This window comes from Sitophilus oryzae, unplaced genomic scaffold, assembly GCF_002938485.1.
Source record: "Sitophilus oryzae breed Bouriz unplaced genomic scaffold, Soryzae_2.0 scaffold_1502_pilon_pilon, whole genome shotgun sequence".
NCBI lineage: Eukaryota > Metazoa > Arthropoda > Insecta > Coleoptera > Curculionidae > Sitophilus > Sitophilus oryzae.
Genome location: NW_022146173.1, coordinates 10,447 through 29,038, shown reverse-complemented (window position 1 = coordinate 29,038; position 18,592 = coordinate 10,447). Strand labels below are relative to the sequence as shown.

General features: G+C 33.1%; 1 protein-coding gene across 1 annotated transcript; it reads left to right on the top strand.

Moving 5' to 3' along the window:
- Nucleotides 1-7,511: 7,511 nt before the first annotated feature.
- Nucleotides 7,512-18,287, top strand: LOC115878183 (intraflagellar transport protein 140 homolog). The gene is made up of 5 exons (XM_030894593.1): nt 7,512-7,750; nt 9,887-10,217; nt 13,332-13,588; nt 16,136-16,362; nt 18,093-18,287. The coding sequence occupies exons 1-5, from the start codon at nt 7,588-7,590 to the stop codon at nt 18,285-18,287; spliced, it is 1,173 nt and encodes a 390-aa protein (XP_030750453.1). The 5' UTR covers nt 7,512-7,587.
- Nucleotides 18,288-18,592: the final 305 nt, after the last annotated feature.

Genomic DNA, 18,592 nt, shown 5'->3' with positions numbered 1-18,592 from the left:
TTGGTACTTCGACAGTTGCATTTGCTCTCTACATACCTACTGTAAAAATTCACCACGTCTTTCTACGTCTGTTTTCGTATAATCAACCGACAAGGCGAATGAGGTGCGCCACCCTGTATATGTTTTTTAAGCGTTTCAGCTATTCTGAGATCTCTGAATTAATGTTTAAGCATAAAATTATACTGTTTAGGTGATCTTACTGTGCGCATTTGGGATCTAGACACAAACGACAATTACGTTCTACCAACTACAATGAAAATGTATATAAGCGATGAAAAACCGTCGTCTGTGAGCGAAGTTTTCACTTGTGTGGCTTACTGTAGACTGAATCAAACTCTATGTGCAGGGACTAACATAGGTATGTACCAGTTCAGGAGCCTGATTCTAAAGATTTTCAACTGTCGAAATTATGAAAATAGATTAGAATAACATAGATAATTGATATGGCTTATTTCACACTTTTTTTTGCTGTAGAAACACTATTGTACAGTTGGAGGTTGGAACATTTGGTGTTACAACATCAAAATCATCTGAAATTCTCCATAATACACCAAAATACTTTGACTTTTTGCACTGAACGTGTGTAATCTGGAAAATAATAAATCTGGATTTTTGTATAAAGGTTCAACAGAACTGTTTTATCATAATTTTTTTCTAGAAAAATATTAATTTAAAAAAATCCAAATTTATCATTTCAGTCAAATATTTCTAGTCAACATGTTTATTTTCGGTATCTTATTGTACTGAGCACACGGTATAGTATATAAAATGAATAACTTTGAATTTTGACGTTATTTTTATAACTTGTAGCATACTCTAAATCCTCCATCAAAAGTTGCTGATATTCTTTAAATTGAGTGCCTGAACAGATCAGATAGGTAACTCTTTTTTACTTTCAAGTGATAGAAAGGAAATAATAAGAAACAGTGACAGTTCTTCCTCTCATCTTGCAAAATCAACACGAAATGTCATAATTGTCAAAAGTAAAAATGTCTTCAACTTTTGACATTTCTAAATATCAGACAACAAAGAAAAATTCATATACAAGGTTGCTAACCAGCTTTGAATAAGAAGACTAAGGAAGAGCATATCAAAAATCTTGATTTTACCTGATGGGCCTCAAATATGGCCGACAAATTCCGGTTTATCAGTGTCGTTCTAATTTTATTTAAAAATGTAAAACTATGTTGTAGGGTAGACATGGGGTAGACTCAATAATTTGTTATTTTATTTTACGTAGTGAATAAATGTTGGTAGTTATTAAAATTGTTATAAAATGTAATTCTAATGAAAATAGATAAGTTATAATAAGAATTTATTAACACAAACATCCGATACGCTACTGAAGCAGATAAGTCAAATTAACGTATCAAATTTCTTTGACATCTAAGTCTTTGACAAGTAGTAAATAGAAGCTAAAATGCAAGAAAAATGTATAATTTAGTTAATTTAAAATTGAATTTCATAAATGATAGGTTTACTACATTATGTATATTATATAGTCACTTACTACTGAAAAGTTGTTCCATTATTTCACTCAATTTTTTGTCGAGATCTACCACTTGCACTTCACCGTAACTATATTTTAGGGTCTTTTTCGATAAATCGCGATAGTGTCACTGTTAATATAAGTTCTGCCACAATTTCCATCTAGATTTACTATCTTCATACAACTATCAGTAGTAGAATAAATAATAAATAACATGGAAATAGCTCGTAAAGAGACTGACAAATCCACAAATTTCAAATCAAATTCAAATGTGTCAAATGAATCGTCAAACAACTGTCAAGGATCCCCACTCTAGGGTGCTTTTTCCGCCCACAATGCATGAACACATGGATAGTATTATACTCCTTCCTTAGTCTTCTTATTCAAGGGTACTAACCTAATAAAATTAACACTAGAAGAGCCCGCGAAGAACTATCAAATTCAAAGTTATTCGTTTCACAGACCATACCTATACACGGAAAATCGACACCTAAAGCCAGGCGTTGCTGACCCTGTATGAATATTGTCAAGGTGTGTGTGGCGACATCTGTCGGAGAAGTAGCCGCAACGTGTATTGCTGGTTGACGACATTGATTGAGGCGCCATCACTTAGCAAAGTAGAAAAGCGAGTTCTAACCAGGCAGCAAAATTTACTGGTAGATGGCAGAAAGTCATCAAAAATTACAGATAATTTTCGAACGTTCCAGAAACAGCCGCTAGGATATACAGGGTGTTTCAAAACATATGCGAAAAACTTTAGGGGGTGATTCCTTGTTCAAAATAAAGGGTAGTTTGCTTTATAAACGTTGGGTCAAAAGTCAACCATTAGGGAGATTTCTTGAGGGTACAAGAGAGATGGCAACAAAATAGTTTTTTATTTTTATCAGCATGAAAACAAAAGAGATAGACTAATGAAATTTTGTGGAAGCATTACTGTTATAAAAACACACTTTCTGGTGAATTTTTCACTTTTTAAAATGGAGTGGAGGGGTTGGGAGGCAAACTACCCTATCATTCTTATTTAACTTAGAAATTTAAAGAAAAATCTTATCAAACACATGCAAAAAATTAATTTGGATAGTTTAGTTTGTTGAGAAACTTTTTTATCTCTTGTGTTTTGATAAAACTCACCGATTTGAAATTAAAAGAATAAAATGTAAAAACTTGTTGATGTCAGGACAAAAAGAAACATTTTAGATTGAGAATCTAGTGATAATAACGATAATAATAATCTAGATAATAACGTATTGCAGTTGAGTAATGTCAAATAAAATAATAGGAACATCCTAAAAAGTCACAGCGGCCGACTAGATATTTTCCTAAAAAAATATTTTTTTTAATCTACTACATATGCTGCCGTATTATCATAAATTGTTTTTTGTCCTGGCATGGCAATGCTTTACATTTTTATTTTTTTAATTTCAAATTTTTTTTTTTTTATAAAAAGAAATACAAGAGATAAAAAGTTTCTAAACTCAAACTAAACTATCAAATTAATTTGCATGTGTTGATAAGATTTCTTTAAATTCGTGCTGCATGATAAGAGTAGTTCTTCAACCTTCCATCACAAAAAGTGAAAAATTACCAGAAAATGTGTTTCATAACAATAATGTATAAAATTTATTAAAAAAAAAAAAACGTTTCAAAATAAAAATAAAACATTATTTTTTCCACCATCTTTGTACCGCGATATCTCCCTAATGGTGACTTTTGACCCAACGTATATGAAACAAACTACCCTTTATTTTGAATAAAAATGCCCTTCACATTTATTCGAAACACCCTGTATAAAAGCTCACGCTCGGCAGTTAGGCCAGTTAAGTTTAAAAAGAAATACGGTTGTTTTAAATTGTGAATCGTGACAATTTGGCGAAGGATTTTTTAAATAGTTAATTGTGTGTTGCTTAATCAGTATAAATTATTGTGTATACCGGGTTGCGTCTCAAAAGTATGGCTTACCCTTATAACTTTTATTTTTTCAGATAAAACAACGCGATTCGGTATGTTATTATATGACATAAATTGGGATTGATTGACGTATTCAATTGTTTTCGGTCACTTCGGTTTCACTGAAGGCCAGGCTACAACTTTGATTTTTAAATGACAAAAAAAAAAATATTTTTACTTTATTCGATTAGAAAATGACACTCTGAATCGAATGACATATCATATGTCAACTTTTGACATAGTCACTCTAAAACAAATTCTATTTAAGAATTTCGAAATCTAGAGTGCCATGGCTGTTAAAAACACTAATTTTGCAATCAAGAGCCTTGGAAAAATGGAATTTGATCGTCTAATATTTTAGTGTCTTGTCCTGGCGGTTAAAGATACCCCAAATCGTATTTTTAACCATATCTCATTTTCAAATGGAACGAGGGTGGCTCATTAGCATATTTGGAAAAACTTGTTTTTTTACAGGTAATTTGATACACACTTGGTATTTTGGAGTCAAATTGTCGTTATGAACCACGTATTTACAATTTCAAATAAACCATATGCCAAAATGTCAAAGTTGACATATGATATGTCACATTCGATTCAGAGTGTCATTTCAATCCAGATAGTAAAAAATACTGAGGGTCCTGTTAAAATCCAAAGTTGTAGTCATTTCAGGTGAAATACAAGTATTTCAAACTCAGTGAATCTGATCAATCAACTCTAATTATCATCAAATATCCGGTGTTTATCTAAAAGTTATAGGGGTGAGCCACTTTTCAGACGCACCCGGTATAGTAAGAAAATAAATCTGTTAAGTGTTTTATCATGAGTTTTTTTAGCAATTTCTATATCAAGGTCGATTTCGATGATCGAAAAACTTAGAATCAAGGGCCCCGTTGATATTATTTATGGTATTACGAATATACATAATTATTATTATTATTTTTAAAGGTAGAATATACTTTTGGGTAAAAAATCCAACCACTGAGGCAGAAAGCCTAGAAGATGCCTGGGAACTGAACAACATCAACACCATAAGCGGTACCATCAAGCAACTAGGTTGGGGCACGATGATCACCAGACTGCCCATTTTGAGCGTGAACTGCGTGACGTACATCTACATAATGAAGGAGCAAAACGTTTGCAGTACTTTTTGCGATAAGATATGGGCCACGCAAAAAACGGCCAACGAAATCTGGATAGAAACTGGAAAGAGTAACCATTTGTTGGAGTTGGAGTTTCAAGTGAGCGATATGGCGATATCTGAGTCTTTTATTGGATTTTCTAATGGACGAACTGTGTGTATGTATATTGTGTGGAAATCTATTGAACAATCGGTAGATGGTATGTAAATGAAGTAAATAGAAATAAATAAATGCCTTTATTGTCAAAAAAGTTTGGTTTAGCAGACAAGGTAAAGTAAACAAACAAACAAACAAAAAAAGAGAATACAAAACATTATACATACATATACTTGTTGTCAGTCTTATTGTTTAAATAAACATTTATAAAATGTTTACAATGTCAAAGAATAAAAAAATAAAAATAAGATTCAAAACATTTAATAAGTTTATAAAGTAAATATCAATGACCTCTAAGATAGAAATTTATTTCGATGTCATTGAGTAAATATAGCAACAGCAAACATTAGACCAGTATTTACAAGATCAAATTCGATTATCAAAATTCATAAAGTCATTTGCGGCGTAGAAAGCCTTGTCTAGTAAATAAGATTTCAATGCTTTGAAATGAAGAAAATTATGTTATGGATTTGAGTTTCAAATGGCGGGTGATTGTGCATTTTTTTTCGGGTTGTATAATATTGAACTTTTACTAACTCTGAGCGTGGTGTAAGTAGATAAAATCTTGCTCCGCGTCCCTGAGTGGATAAGTGTGAGATGGCCTTTCTTTAGAAATATTGATACATGCTTACGTATTAGGCAAACGGATTCAAATATAAATAGGAAGGAAGGTTAATATTTTATTTTTTTTAAAAATCCCACAGCAATAAGTTCTGCTGTTTAGTCCCAATGAAGATATCTGTGCAGCTCTCTTCTGAAGCTTGAAAAATGCGGTCAAATTGAGTCGCACAATACGTACCCCAGAATGGAAGGGCATGCCTGAGGTGCGACTCAAAGAGTGCATAATAAACAGTTCTAGCCACTGACGAGTTAAGCTCCTTAGAAACAGATCTTAAAACAGGCAGAGCTTAATTTTTCGACAAAGCGTCAGTATGCATGTCCCAGTATTTTAAGAGAATTGTCTACAACAAGCCCTAAGAATTTTATAGATATATTCTTTCTATAATCTGTCCAACGGGAGGATCGCGGACAGTGACAGTTGTGTCTGTCGTTTTAATTCACGGGAATATTGTATTTTCTGTCGTTTTTTTGGATATCGTCTGTCGAACTCTTTCTTGGCTCGTTGGACAGACGTTATTAAGATATGAGAAGTCTAGAATTCTCAAAGCATCTATCAAAATTTAGGTTACATTTTTGTACTGGTTATACCGTGTGATAAAAAAACGGCGTCAGCGATGGCTATGAAATGAACATCGATGTCATTTGCCATATAAATTTACATATAAAATGACAGCGATCTTTATTTCATAGCCATCGCTCACGCCATAGATCTTTCTGTTTGTAGTTACATACTCTCTTTCAGGGTTTCCATTCCATGTAAGAGTACAAAATCAATGTAGTACTTGTTTACAGGGTGTTTCAAAAAACATGTGCCATTTCTCGTGGAGAGATTCCTTTTCATATCAACATACATAGGTCCGATTTTGCTTTGTTTCGTAGCTACAGGGTGGTAAAATCTTAATAATCTTTCGATTAATTATAATTTTCTTCCAAGTACATTTAGTGATTTGAATGAAATTTTGAGGGTAAAAGTTACTATAAAAATAAGTGCTACATATTTTAATGCTAAAAAATTGTCGATAAATTTATCAGGGATGTGCATATTGGATTATCACTAGTATATTTTTCAAAAAAAAAAACATGTGCGTCACTGACTTTTTTCTTTTGATATCAAAATTGTGTAGGCCGTTTAATGTCAATTAAAAGTTATTTCTTGATATTTTGTCTAATTCGGCCTCCTTGATGATATAAACGCAATTTTATTAATCGCAATTAATATAATTAAAATTAATAAATTACATGTATATTTTACCTAATTTATTATTAAATATTATTACTATTAGTCCAACGTACATTTCAAATAAAAAAGTAATGGTATTTAAGATAATTACAAAAAACCTAATTTTAAAAAGTTTTAACATCCTGTAACTCTAAAACTATGTAGTTCCATACCCATGTTTATAGGAACTTTTTTCCATATTTTTTTGATGATGAATCAATGAGTACTTATTTAAAACTTTTGCAAGTTAGAGATATTAAAATTTTTTAAAGGTTGCTATTACACTTGGATCAAGGCAAATTAATAAAATTGCGTTTATCTCATCAAGGAGCCCGAAATTGACAAAATATTAAGAGACAAGTTTTAATCGGAATTAAACTGCTTACACTATTTCGCCACAGAACAGATACAAATTTGTATCTGTTCTGTGATTTCGCTAACAAGAGGAAAAAAAGTAAGTGGCGTACATGCTTTTTTAGAGAAATATTCCAGTTATAAATTCATACGCACGTCCCTGGTGAATATGTCGACACTTTTTAAGCTTAAAATATGTCGCATTTATAGTAACTTTTACCCTCAAAATTTCATTCGAAACGCTAAAAGTACTTGGAAAAAAATATAATAAATCGAAAAAATATTAATTATTATTAATATTATTATTAAGACTTTACCACTCCGTAGCTACGAAACCAAGCAGAATCGGACCTATGTTGATATGAAAAATTAATCTTATTTTTACTTGAGGAATCTCCCTACGAGAGATGGCACATGTTTTTTGAAACACCCTGTATTATATATAAAAAATTAAATTAATTCTTTATTGATTTCTTTCAGACGAGAACTTCTGCGAATTTACTGTGACATACAACACTTCATTTCCTTGCGAAAACGAAGGTATCATTATTCACCAAAAACTATAATAGCCATCAACTCCCCAGAACGTAACGCTGTATAATTCGACTGGGCATATTATTTCGCAAATAACGTCAAATCTGAATGAAGGTGAAGCTATAGGCATGGACATTACCCATCATTACCTTACCATTTTCACAATGGAAGGATTTTTGAAAATATATGATCTATCTGAAAGTCAGGCGAAGTTACTGACTAGGGTGAAGAATTTGTATGACATGGTGGAAGATTTCGGTGAAATTATTCAAGCTAAGACAAACTCAAAAGGTAAATGTCATCCCTAGATCATATATACTTACGTGGACTTTGAATAAGAAGACTAAGGAAGGAGCATATCAAAAATCTTAGGTACACCGCGATGGGCCTCAAATATGCCCGACTTAAATTCCGGTTTATCAGTGTCGTTCTAATTTTATTTAAAAAATGTAAAACTATGATGTAGGGTAGACGTGGGGTAGACTCAGTAATTTGTTGTTTTATTTTACGTTGTGAATAAATGTTGGTAGTTATTAAAATTGTTATAAAAATATATAATTCTAATAAAAATGATAAGTTATAATAAGTATTTATTAACACAAACATCCGATACGCTACTGAAGCAGGTAAGTCAAATTAAGGTATCTAAATTCTTTGACATCTAATCTTTGACAAGTAATAAATAAAAGCTAAAATGCAAGAAAAATATATAATTTAGTTGATTTAAGTGAATTTCATAAATGATCGGTTTACTACACGTATGTATATTATATAGTCACTTACTAGCGAAAAGTTGTTCCATTATTTCACTCAATTTTTGCCGAGATCTACCGCACGCTACACAACCAACTATTTTAGAGTCTTTTTCGATAAATCGCGATAGTGTCACTGTTAATTTAAGTGCTGCCACAATTTCCATCTAGATTTACTACCTTTATACAACTATCAATAGTAGAATAAATAATAAATAACATAAAATAAGCTCCGTAAAGACTGACAAATCCACAAAATTTCAAATCAAATTCAAATGTGTCAAATGAATCGTCAAACAGAACTGTCAAGGATCCCCACCCTAGAGTGTTTTTATGGCGCTTTTTCCGCCCACCATGCATGAATACATGGATAGCATTATGCTCCTTCCTTAGTCTTCTTATTCAAAGTTACGTGGATAAGTAAATCACTATGGAAACTGTCGCAAACATATCAACGCCTTCCATTTATCTTCTTTTTTTGTTGCACACGCGGTGCTTCTACTCTATCTATCCTTGTCGAGAAACTATCGTCCACGCGTCACATTTCAACATTAACCAGAAAGTATGCATGTGGTTTAATATAAATAAAAGAACAAGTGAAGCCTATGAAAAGATAATTCGGGGACATTTATATTAGAACTTCCACACACTAAACACTTTCTAGTCATTTTTACGAGTATTTCGAAATTCCAACGAAAAAATAGAAATATAATTGTACAAACTTAAAATTATTTCTCACTGAACACACTTGTATCCTTGGCTATACCGGGTGCGTCTCAAAACTGGCTCACCCCTATAACTTTTTTATTTTTTCAGGTAAAAAGACGAGATTTAGAATTTTAGTGTTTTTTATTATGACATAAATTAGGATTGATTGACGTATTCAATTGTCTTTGGTCACTTCCTGTTTCACCGGAAACGACTACAACTTTTGATATTTAAATGGAACACTCGGTATTTTTTTACTTCATTCGATAGAAAATGACATTCTGAATAGAATGACGTATCATATGTCAACTTTTGACATTCTCGCTTTATAAAAAATCGTATTTGAATTTTCGATCTAGAGTGCCATGGCCATGACTATGTTAAGAACACTAATTCTTAATCAAGGAACCTTTGAAAAATAGATTTGAACGTCTAATGTTTTTAGTGTCTTATCCTGGCTGTTAGAAAATGCTCAAATCGTATTTTTAATCATATCTCAATTTTTTCAAACGGAACGAGGGTGGCTCATTAGCATATTTGGAAAAACCATTTTTTACGAATAATTTGATACCACACACTTGGTATTTCGAGTCAAATTGTCGTTGTTACAATTTTAAATAAACCATATGCGAAAACGTCAAAAGCTGACTAGTCGAGGTAGAACTCCACATATGATATATCATTCTATTCAGAGTGTTATTTTCTATCGAACAAAGTAAAAAAATATTGAGGGTGTCGGGTGTCATTTAAAAATCAAAAGTTGTAGTCATTTCTGGTGAACCAGGAAGTGACCAAAAACAATTGAATACGTCAATCAAACCTAATTTATGTCATATACTAACATACCAAATCTCGTTTTTTTATCTGAAAAAACAAAAAAGTTATATGGGTGAGACACTTTTGGGACGCACCCGGTATACTTACTTGGCTGGTACTAAAATATAAGTTTTTTTTTTTAATTTTATAGGCAACAAAGTAGCCATGACTCTCGCCGCAGCCAACCTAGTACCGGACGGAAAGCTGTACATATGGGACATCGAAAGGGACGATTTGATATTCTACGATTTTCGAAAATACGAAGATTTTGAAAAATCGACGATGGATAAATATTTTGAAACTGAAGGGGAAAAAGACGCGAAGAAAGAGGACAACGATTCGTCTACCGATTTCGATGAAGTTTGTAAAAACCGAATTCCCTTGTCACTTCATTGGTGCGAAGATGACTCCAGGTTGCTTGTGTGTAACGCGAAGAAAATTAAAGTTCCTGGCACTAAGAAGAATCAGTCTACCAGAAAAAGTATGTTTTCAAATGGAATTTAATAAACTCAAAATTTATACCCTGAAGGACATTTTACAGTTGGCAATTTGCTTGCATGCAAGCAAAGTTGCAGCAACTTAATTGCGGCAAGTAAAATGACAACAACTTTTCTAGCATGTAAGTAAAATTGCCAGCTGTAAAACAGCCTTAAGTGTATACCTATAAAGTTACCGACCAACTAGTGATGGGCATTCACGATTCTTTTAATGAATCGAATCACACGATTCTCTTTCTCATATTGAATCGACTATTACGATTCGTTCATTTGTCTTTTTCAACGAATCCCATGCATAATTTACGTTTCATAAAAACAAGAATCGTAACTGGCACTACCGGCGATAATTTGGTCGGACAATTACTTAAAGGACCAGAAAAAGAAATATACAGTTCTTTCATTTGTTTTTTAACACTTTATGACACTGGCGCGGCGTAATTGGATTGATTATTTTACCAATAATATTAAATTATCAAACAACTTTATATATATTATTTACTATTTATTAAAGACTTCTTAATACCAATTTAATATTTTTAGAGCCATATTTTAATTCCTATTTAGTAATCATAATAAATTAGCATATAATACACTAAAAACCGCAGATAAATACCGCATGATTGAAAAAAATGGTCTCCAGTTGGCTTGGAAATGAACATCGATGCATTCCCCATATAATTTTACATATAAAATGACAGCGCTCTTCATTTTATAACCATCGCTGACGCCGTTTTTTATCATATTGAGCAGAAACCAACAATATTTATTTGGAGTTGCAGAAAAACACGATTTAGTCTTTTATTCCGACATGTAATGGTTTATAGTCGGTAATATTATTTTAACAAAAATATTATCGTGAAAATTAAATACCTTGCAGATACTCCCGTACCACAGATTAGGTATCCTATAAGTATACAGATAAAAATCTTGTCCCTAATTCGTGGTACGAAAATTGATTTTTATGACGATGTGCAAACGAGTCAAATTTCCTAATGCGCAAAATAAACTCGCGTAAAATAACAATAAACAGCGTAATAGAGAGATATCGCTAAAACCGAATAGCGTGCATGGACGTTAATAAGGTCAGGTGTTATTTCCTTTACGTGAGGTGGTATTAACTCTCTTCATTTATAGTTATCGGACCGGAAAGAATTCTGATGCGGCGCGTCCGCTATTTAAACTTAACCTAACTTTGAATTTAAAACTTTGAAATTGTTTGTTTTACTAGGTATTTTAAAACTAAAGGGCTGCTTATTTCAGTGCTTTATTGTTCAACGTCTGCCAATGGGTTTAGGGCAACAAGCAGCAAATTCTCTTAGAAGGGGCTAAATCGTCATCTGCTGTAAACCTAAGACTCTTTATAGGTTCTTTAGTATTATTGGAAGAGGTGGAATCCATATTTTGGGCCATATTTTATATAATTAAAACTAATCCCAGTTACTTAAATATCAAATTACCTAATAAAACTAAAGCAATAATTCAAAACAATTCAAATATAACCCTAAAATAAAAAAGATCTCGCCGGCCAGCTTCGGTTGTCAAATACCCGCACATGCCCATGTTTAAGCAATTTTTTAAACGTTATTTAGAAATAGCGCTTGGTGCTTAATAATTGATCCGCAAATTACGTCAGGCGGTAACGTTATTAGCGGAGTGTTGCGTTAAAAATTGACTCGCGCATATCGTAACCATGATAAGGTACGCGTAAATACTGGATGACGCTATTCGGTTTTCCGATATCTCTCTAATAACTGTGCCGGTCAGGCGCTGTGCACAATTTTAGAGGCCATGGGAAATTGGGCGGGCTATGTGCGCAAACTAGTCACCTAACTAGTGCCCGATTCCGAAATTGGAACCACGAAAAAACAATAAAGAAAAACAAAGATTATAATCTGTATAATCTGTGCCCGTACTAAGCACAGTATAAATAAGTTTTTTCTTGTAAATAACTTTCTTATCGTTGCATTTTATACCCATGATGTTTGTTTAGGGCTTTTGTTCAAAATTGTAAATATTGGTGCCTGACTCTATGCTTATATCACCGCCGCGCCACGCCGTAGAAAACAACGATCACATTGTGATCCGATTCAGATTCTCACGATTCTTTTTACGGCTCATCGTTCAACTCTCTTTCCTGGCCACGATTCAATTGACCGAACCGTATTTTAAGCAATGAATCAATCTCCCACGACTCTTTGAACCAACGATCGCATTCATGATCCGATTCAATTCTCACGATTCTTTTTACGGCTCATCGTTCAACTCTTTCCTGGCCACGATTCAATTGACCGAACCGTATTTTAAGCAATGAATCAATCTCCACGACTCTTTGAACCAACGATCGCATTGTGATCCGATTCAAATTCTCACGATTCTTTTTACGGCTCATCGTTCAACTCTTTCCTGGCCACGATTCAATTGACCGAACCGTATTTTAAGCAATGAATCAATCTCCACGACTCTTTGAACCAACGATCGCATTGTGATCGATTCAATTCTCACGATTCTTTTTTACGGCTCATCGTTCAACTCTTTCCTGGCCACGATTCAATTGACCGAACCGTATTTTAAGCAATGAATCAATCTCCACGACTCTTTGAACCAACGATCGCATTGTGATCCGATTCAATTCTCACGATTCTTTTTTACGGCTCATCGTTCAACTCTTTCCTGGCCACGATTCAATTGACCGAACCGTATTTTAAGCAATGAATCAATCTCCACGATTTTGAACCAACGATCGCATTGTGATCCGATTCAATTCTCACGATTCTTTTTTACGGCTCATAGTTCAAATGTTATGGATCCATGCGGACCACGATTCAATTGAACGAACCGTATTGCAAGCAATGAATCGAATCTCACGATTCATTTTTAATACACGTTCAAATGAACGACTCGTTCAATCTTTGCCCACCTCTACGACCAACCAACCAACCCATCGCCTTCTTTCCATGACGTTACACATAAGCCGTCGGGCCTTCTTTTCTCGATGGTAATGGCTGGACCTTCGAATAAAAAGACTAAGGAATATTATTTATATATTCCTGAATTGAATTTTCTTATTTGTATTTTTTAATTTATATTAATTATGTATTTAGGTGAATCTAAAACTTTAAAGGATGAAGATCAGGTTATTGTCACCATGTTTGTTCTGCCAGAAAACGGAATACAGATCCACGACTTGAAATCGGTGGAACCCGACACAAGGTTATTGGGCGTTTCTATACCCTATATCGTTACTTTACAGAAATTGAGTATTGTAAGGGATGTGATGAGCGATTTTAATGGACTAGAAGAGTGCGATAAGAACACTAAAGAAGCAGTTATCGATTTCAGCTATAATTTGAGTTTGGGTAATAATATTCATATTTTTACGGATTTGGTAGATTCTAGCACTTTGATTTGTTTTGACCCAACATACAGGGTGGTCCGAACTGTATTTCGGAAACTTCGGCAGCATATTCTGCAGATAAAAATAAGTAAAAATAGTTCATATAAATATATGTCCTAAAATGCTTAGTTTCGGAGATACAGGGTGTAGAAGTTTCATTTTTATTTCGATTTTTTCAAATAATTTCTGAAGTAACGTTAATATTTGGATGAAAATTGGTGTCAGGGAGTTTTTTGCATGATAAATTTGATCTTGATGTCAATATGACTCTTATTTTAGGGGCGCCACCTACATGTGTTTTAACTGTTTTGAAAATTAATAACTTTTTGTCCGTACCTGTATAAAAGTAGTGTGTGAAGAAATATTCATTGCCGTGATTTTTTACGTAAAAAATGTCTGTTGGTAAAAATCGCTACAAGCAACCGTTCTCAAGATATTTAGAATAGAAATAGTCATTACCTGTCATTATTGACAAAAAAATAAACATGTTGAGAGTAGATACAGTCATAAAATAATTAACTTGAAAGAAGTGTCAACTCGTGTTCAATCGTGGAAACACGATACGCCACCGAAAGCCTTTGTTGTTGTCTGGAGAACTAATTTTCCAATTGAGAGGTTGACATGATGGCTTCATTTTTATTTCCATTTCCGGTTAATCAATGGCGGGCCCTCTTTTAGTTTAAATGTATTTTGTACTCTTTCTTATCATAAATAAAACAAAACAAAATTTTATTCAAACATATTTATTTGAAATATGAGACAACGTGTCTAAATAAATATAAAAAATAAAGAATTGAATGATTTCTACAGCAATTACTTAATTATATGCAATTTTAATCTAAATTAGTAAGGTATAAGCATGACTTACAGTAATTTGTAAATAAATACACGTATTCATTGCCATCAGGGATAGAAAACGGGGGCAGGAACATGAAAATTCAAACCTTATACAAAAACCTAAAAACAGAAAAACAATTTTTTTATACTAAAATTAACAATGTAAAAATATCAATCAGGTATAAAATATAAATATACTGTTTAAAAAAAGCGTCCATTATTCCCAAAGAGACCTGGCTTATAAATCAAAAAGAAGCAAAAGGAGACTTTTAGTCGGATAACATAATCCAAATACGTTTAAATAAAATATACGACGGCCTCCCCATAAGAGCAATGAGAGGATTTACGTTCCAGTATTGAAGGAGGACAGCAAATGGAGTCGAATGGTTTCAAGACATAGGTTCATCCTTGTTTAGTCAAACCTCCTACAACACCTAGCTATCCTTCAATATCGGGACAGGAATTTAAGCGGTACCCTCCGTATACTTTATTTTAAACGTATTTGACATAATGAGATTATCAGTCCGATTTATTGCATTATTGACAATAAATCGCACATACTGGAGATAACTAATGTTGGCTATAGTTAAAAATGATCTTACCTTGCTGTAAATTGTTTCCATTTTCAAAAAAATCGCCGATCAAAGAGATTATAACACCATTTTCTTGCATCTAAAAAATGTAAAAACAGTGTTTATTTACTACCTATTTTTCATATACATGGGACATACATACTACTGCAGAAACGTCATTTTCTCCAGGATTCTTCATGTAATATATATTTTATATACTTTAGTACCTTTATATTTATAAATTTCAGCCGAAATATTAAATTGAACTTCCAAAACGAAACTAAACGGAATGAATCAAAATGGCGTCGAATATTTTCTAATTTGTTCTAGAACAAATCTGAAGTTGTCTCTGAAACTGAAATCTGTCAATTCTAAACTGTGAAGTTAGACAAAAACAATGCTGTCCTTGTCTAGGCGGCCATACTTGTCCTGAGGAGAGTGACAGGAATGACACTAATGACTGTTTCCAATTTTCCTATTTCACTGTCAACCCCCTGGATACAGTACGTCTATCCGTTCTGTAGCTACGGGGTATCCGTAAGGGGGGGAGGGGGAAACGTTAATCGCTCGATGTTTCTCGTAAAAAATTATACGACGCGTCCCATCAATAAAAATTCGACAAATTTGTAAGTAGCCAATGAAATGAGTGGGCGGATTGTTTTGCGGTGACATACTCGTCAAGTTCACGTATAAAATATATTGCTGTTTATTTAAATGTTTTTTGTCCGCATTCCTTTCATTCACAGATCCAGTAGATGTACTTTAGTTATTTGACTGAAATCATAAATTTGGGAACTTTTTATTTTTTAAATTAAACATAAATTTTTCTTCGAAAAAATGATGGTAAAACAGTTTCAGTTGTACTTTTAACACTAAAACATTTCAAATTTATGATTTCAGTCTAATAACTATTTAGTCAACATGTTTAATTTATGTCAATGACAACAGGTCAATATGATAAATGATAAACATCTATTGCTATGATGATTTTGAAACATTTTTTAGAGCTGTTTAACAAAATTTGATTGTTAGATACAGAAAAAAATACGTTAATAAAATAAGTAAATGTCTATTTATTTCTCTGGAATTATCATGTTTAGGTAATATGGATGCTGCTTTCAAATCAATAAAATTAGTCCAAAGCCAAGGGGTTTGGGCCAGTTTGGCAAGGATGTGCGTTAAAACTAGACGTTTGGACGTTGCCAGTGTTTGTTTAGGACATATGGGCGACGCTAAGGCTGCTAGGGCTTTGAGATTAGCCATAAACGACAATACGTTGCCTCAAGAAGCCAAAGTTGCTGTGTTAGCTATACATTTGGGATTGCTGGTAAATGTATTATCAAGTTGTCAATTCCTGATGATAAAAATATTGTTAAATTGAGTTAATTTATTTAGAAAATTATGATCTTTAAAGAAAATTATCTGTGTTATGTCTCGTCTACACAACACTGGAAGTTTTGGTAATTATTGGGAAAACTGGAAATCGTCCGATTACCGATTTTCACCAAAATTGGTATACACCCTATTTTGAGATCGTAGATTACGAACCTGAACTTTTTTCTTGGCGGTCTCAATTTCAACATTGAATTTTTCTTTATTTCAGCCCTATAAAGTAATAGTTTTATTATATTTTCATTATATTATAGTTTATCTAAAAGCCACACTTGATTGAGGATCGAAAAATGTCTAAAATTTTACTGAAAAACACTTTTCTTAACAAAATAACAAAGAAAATTGAGACCAGATGGAAGTTTGACATTTCATAAATATCTTTCTTTCTCTCTGTTATGTAATGAGAGAGACAAATATATTCTAGATCTAGTCTTGAAATTTGAAAATTTGCAATGTTGCCGTATCTTGTATTTTTTCAGGTGATTAGGGATTTTAAATAAATTATGTACCCTGACAGTAGTTGAATATTAAATATACCTATCTTGCCTATATCCACAAAGTTGCGCGGAAGAGTTTTGATTGCATTGGTTTCAACTATGCGGAGGGGGTTAATATTTTTTTGTTTATTATATTAAAAAAAGATTAACCCCTCCGCAAAGAAGTTGTAACCAATGCAATCAAAACTCGTTCGTGCAACTTCGTGGTTATAAATAGTTAGATCTCGTTGGTAAAATAGCAGTTATGGGAAGGAGCCGTTCCTCTGGCGACCGCCTCTCGTAATCCCAGAATGAGCGAAAAAAACGCGCTAAATTTAGGTTTAGCATTGGCAACGTTGCTTTAAATGTCAGAAACACATAACCCAACATTTTCAGATTGTTTACAAATTTATTGTATATGCATAGAATTGGTTAAAAAATGACAGAAAATAGCAAAAACCTCATAAGGGAAATTAAAACAACTTTCGTTGCACGTCATCAATGACACCATGTCGTGGTCTTATGGAGTTTGCTGGTGGTCTTATTATGATGTGCAACTAAAGTAATTTTAATTTCCCCATAACAAAATATGTATGTGCTAGAAAACCTTAAAAATATGAGAAATTAAGAAAAATTCGATGTTGAAATAATTTTGCGTTTTTCTGAAAAACGGTAAGAGACCGCCAGAAAAAAGTTCAGATCTACGACCTCAAAATAGGGTGTATACCAATTTTGGTGAAAATCGGACGATTTCCAGTTTTCCCAATAATTACCTAAGTTTTACGTGCGGTTTTATCAATCATAGCGCTGTGTTTAGTAGAAAAGAAAAAACATGGAATTTTGCTTCAAAATATTAGTTATGTTTTAAATTTCATTTGTAAACACGTACAGCTATATTTGAAGACAATACCGTTTGGTAATATCCATTGAATATCTCTAAACATTGTTGTAAAATTACGCTATTTTGTGCAAAACTAAGTATGCAAAAATATTAGATTTCTATAAAGTTGCTGATTAAAAATACTTCAGCATAACCATTTTTATGTAAATTTACTTATATTCCTGTCACTGTAGGCCCAACGACAGTTTTGTTTAGCAGGCAATTTTTATAAAAAAAACAGCGGTTACGTTTTATCAGCAGGATGACGGGATGTCGTTACTGCCACCCTTAGATGTTTACGTTTTTTAGGACGAGGCTGAACAATTGTATTCCAAATGCGGACGGTACGATCTGCTTAATAAACTGCTTCGTTGCCGAAATAAAATGGAAGACGCACATACTTTAGCCAAAACCAAAGACAGGATTAATTTAAGGAATACCGAATACTGTTGGGCTAAATCGCTAGAAAAGGCTGGCGATTTTAAAGAGGCAGCAATGAGGTAAGGTTAAGGCTGCACATGCTGCATACCCTGTTACGTTTAATAAGTGGCGCCCAACGTGGGGCGCTGGTTACTGAAAATCCCAGTAGATGGCTTTATAATGCGTCAGCTTGACGCGAATTTTTCAAAAACCCGGTCTTTACGTCATCATTGCCTAGCAATATGATTGAAAATGTGTAATAAGCAATATCGTTGTGAATTTGAAGGAAAAAAAAAATTGGTCAAGTGCGAGTCTGACTCGCGCACGAAGGGTTCCGTACCATTCATTATATATACAACATTAGATACTATATTATTATAAACTTTTTT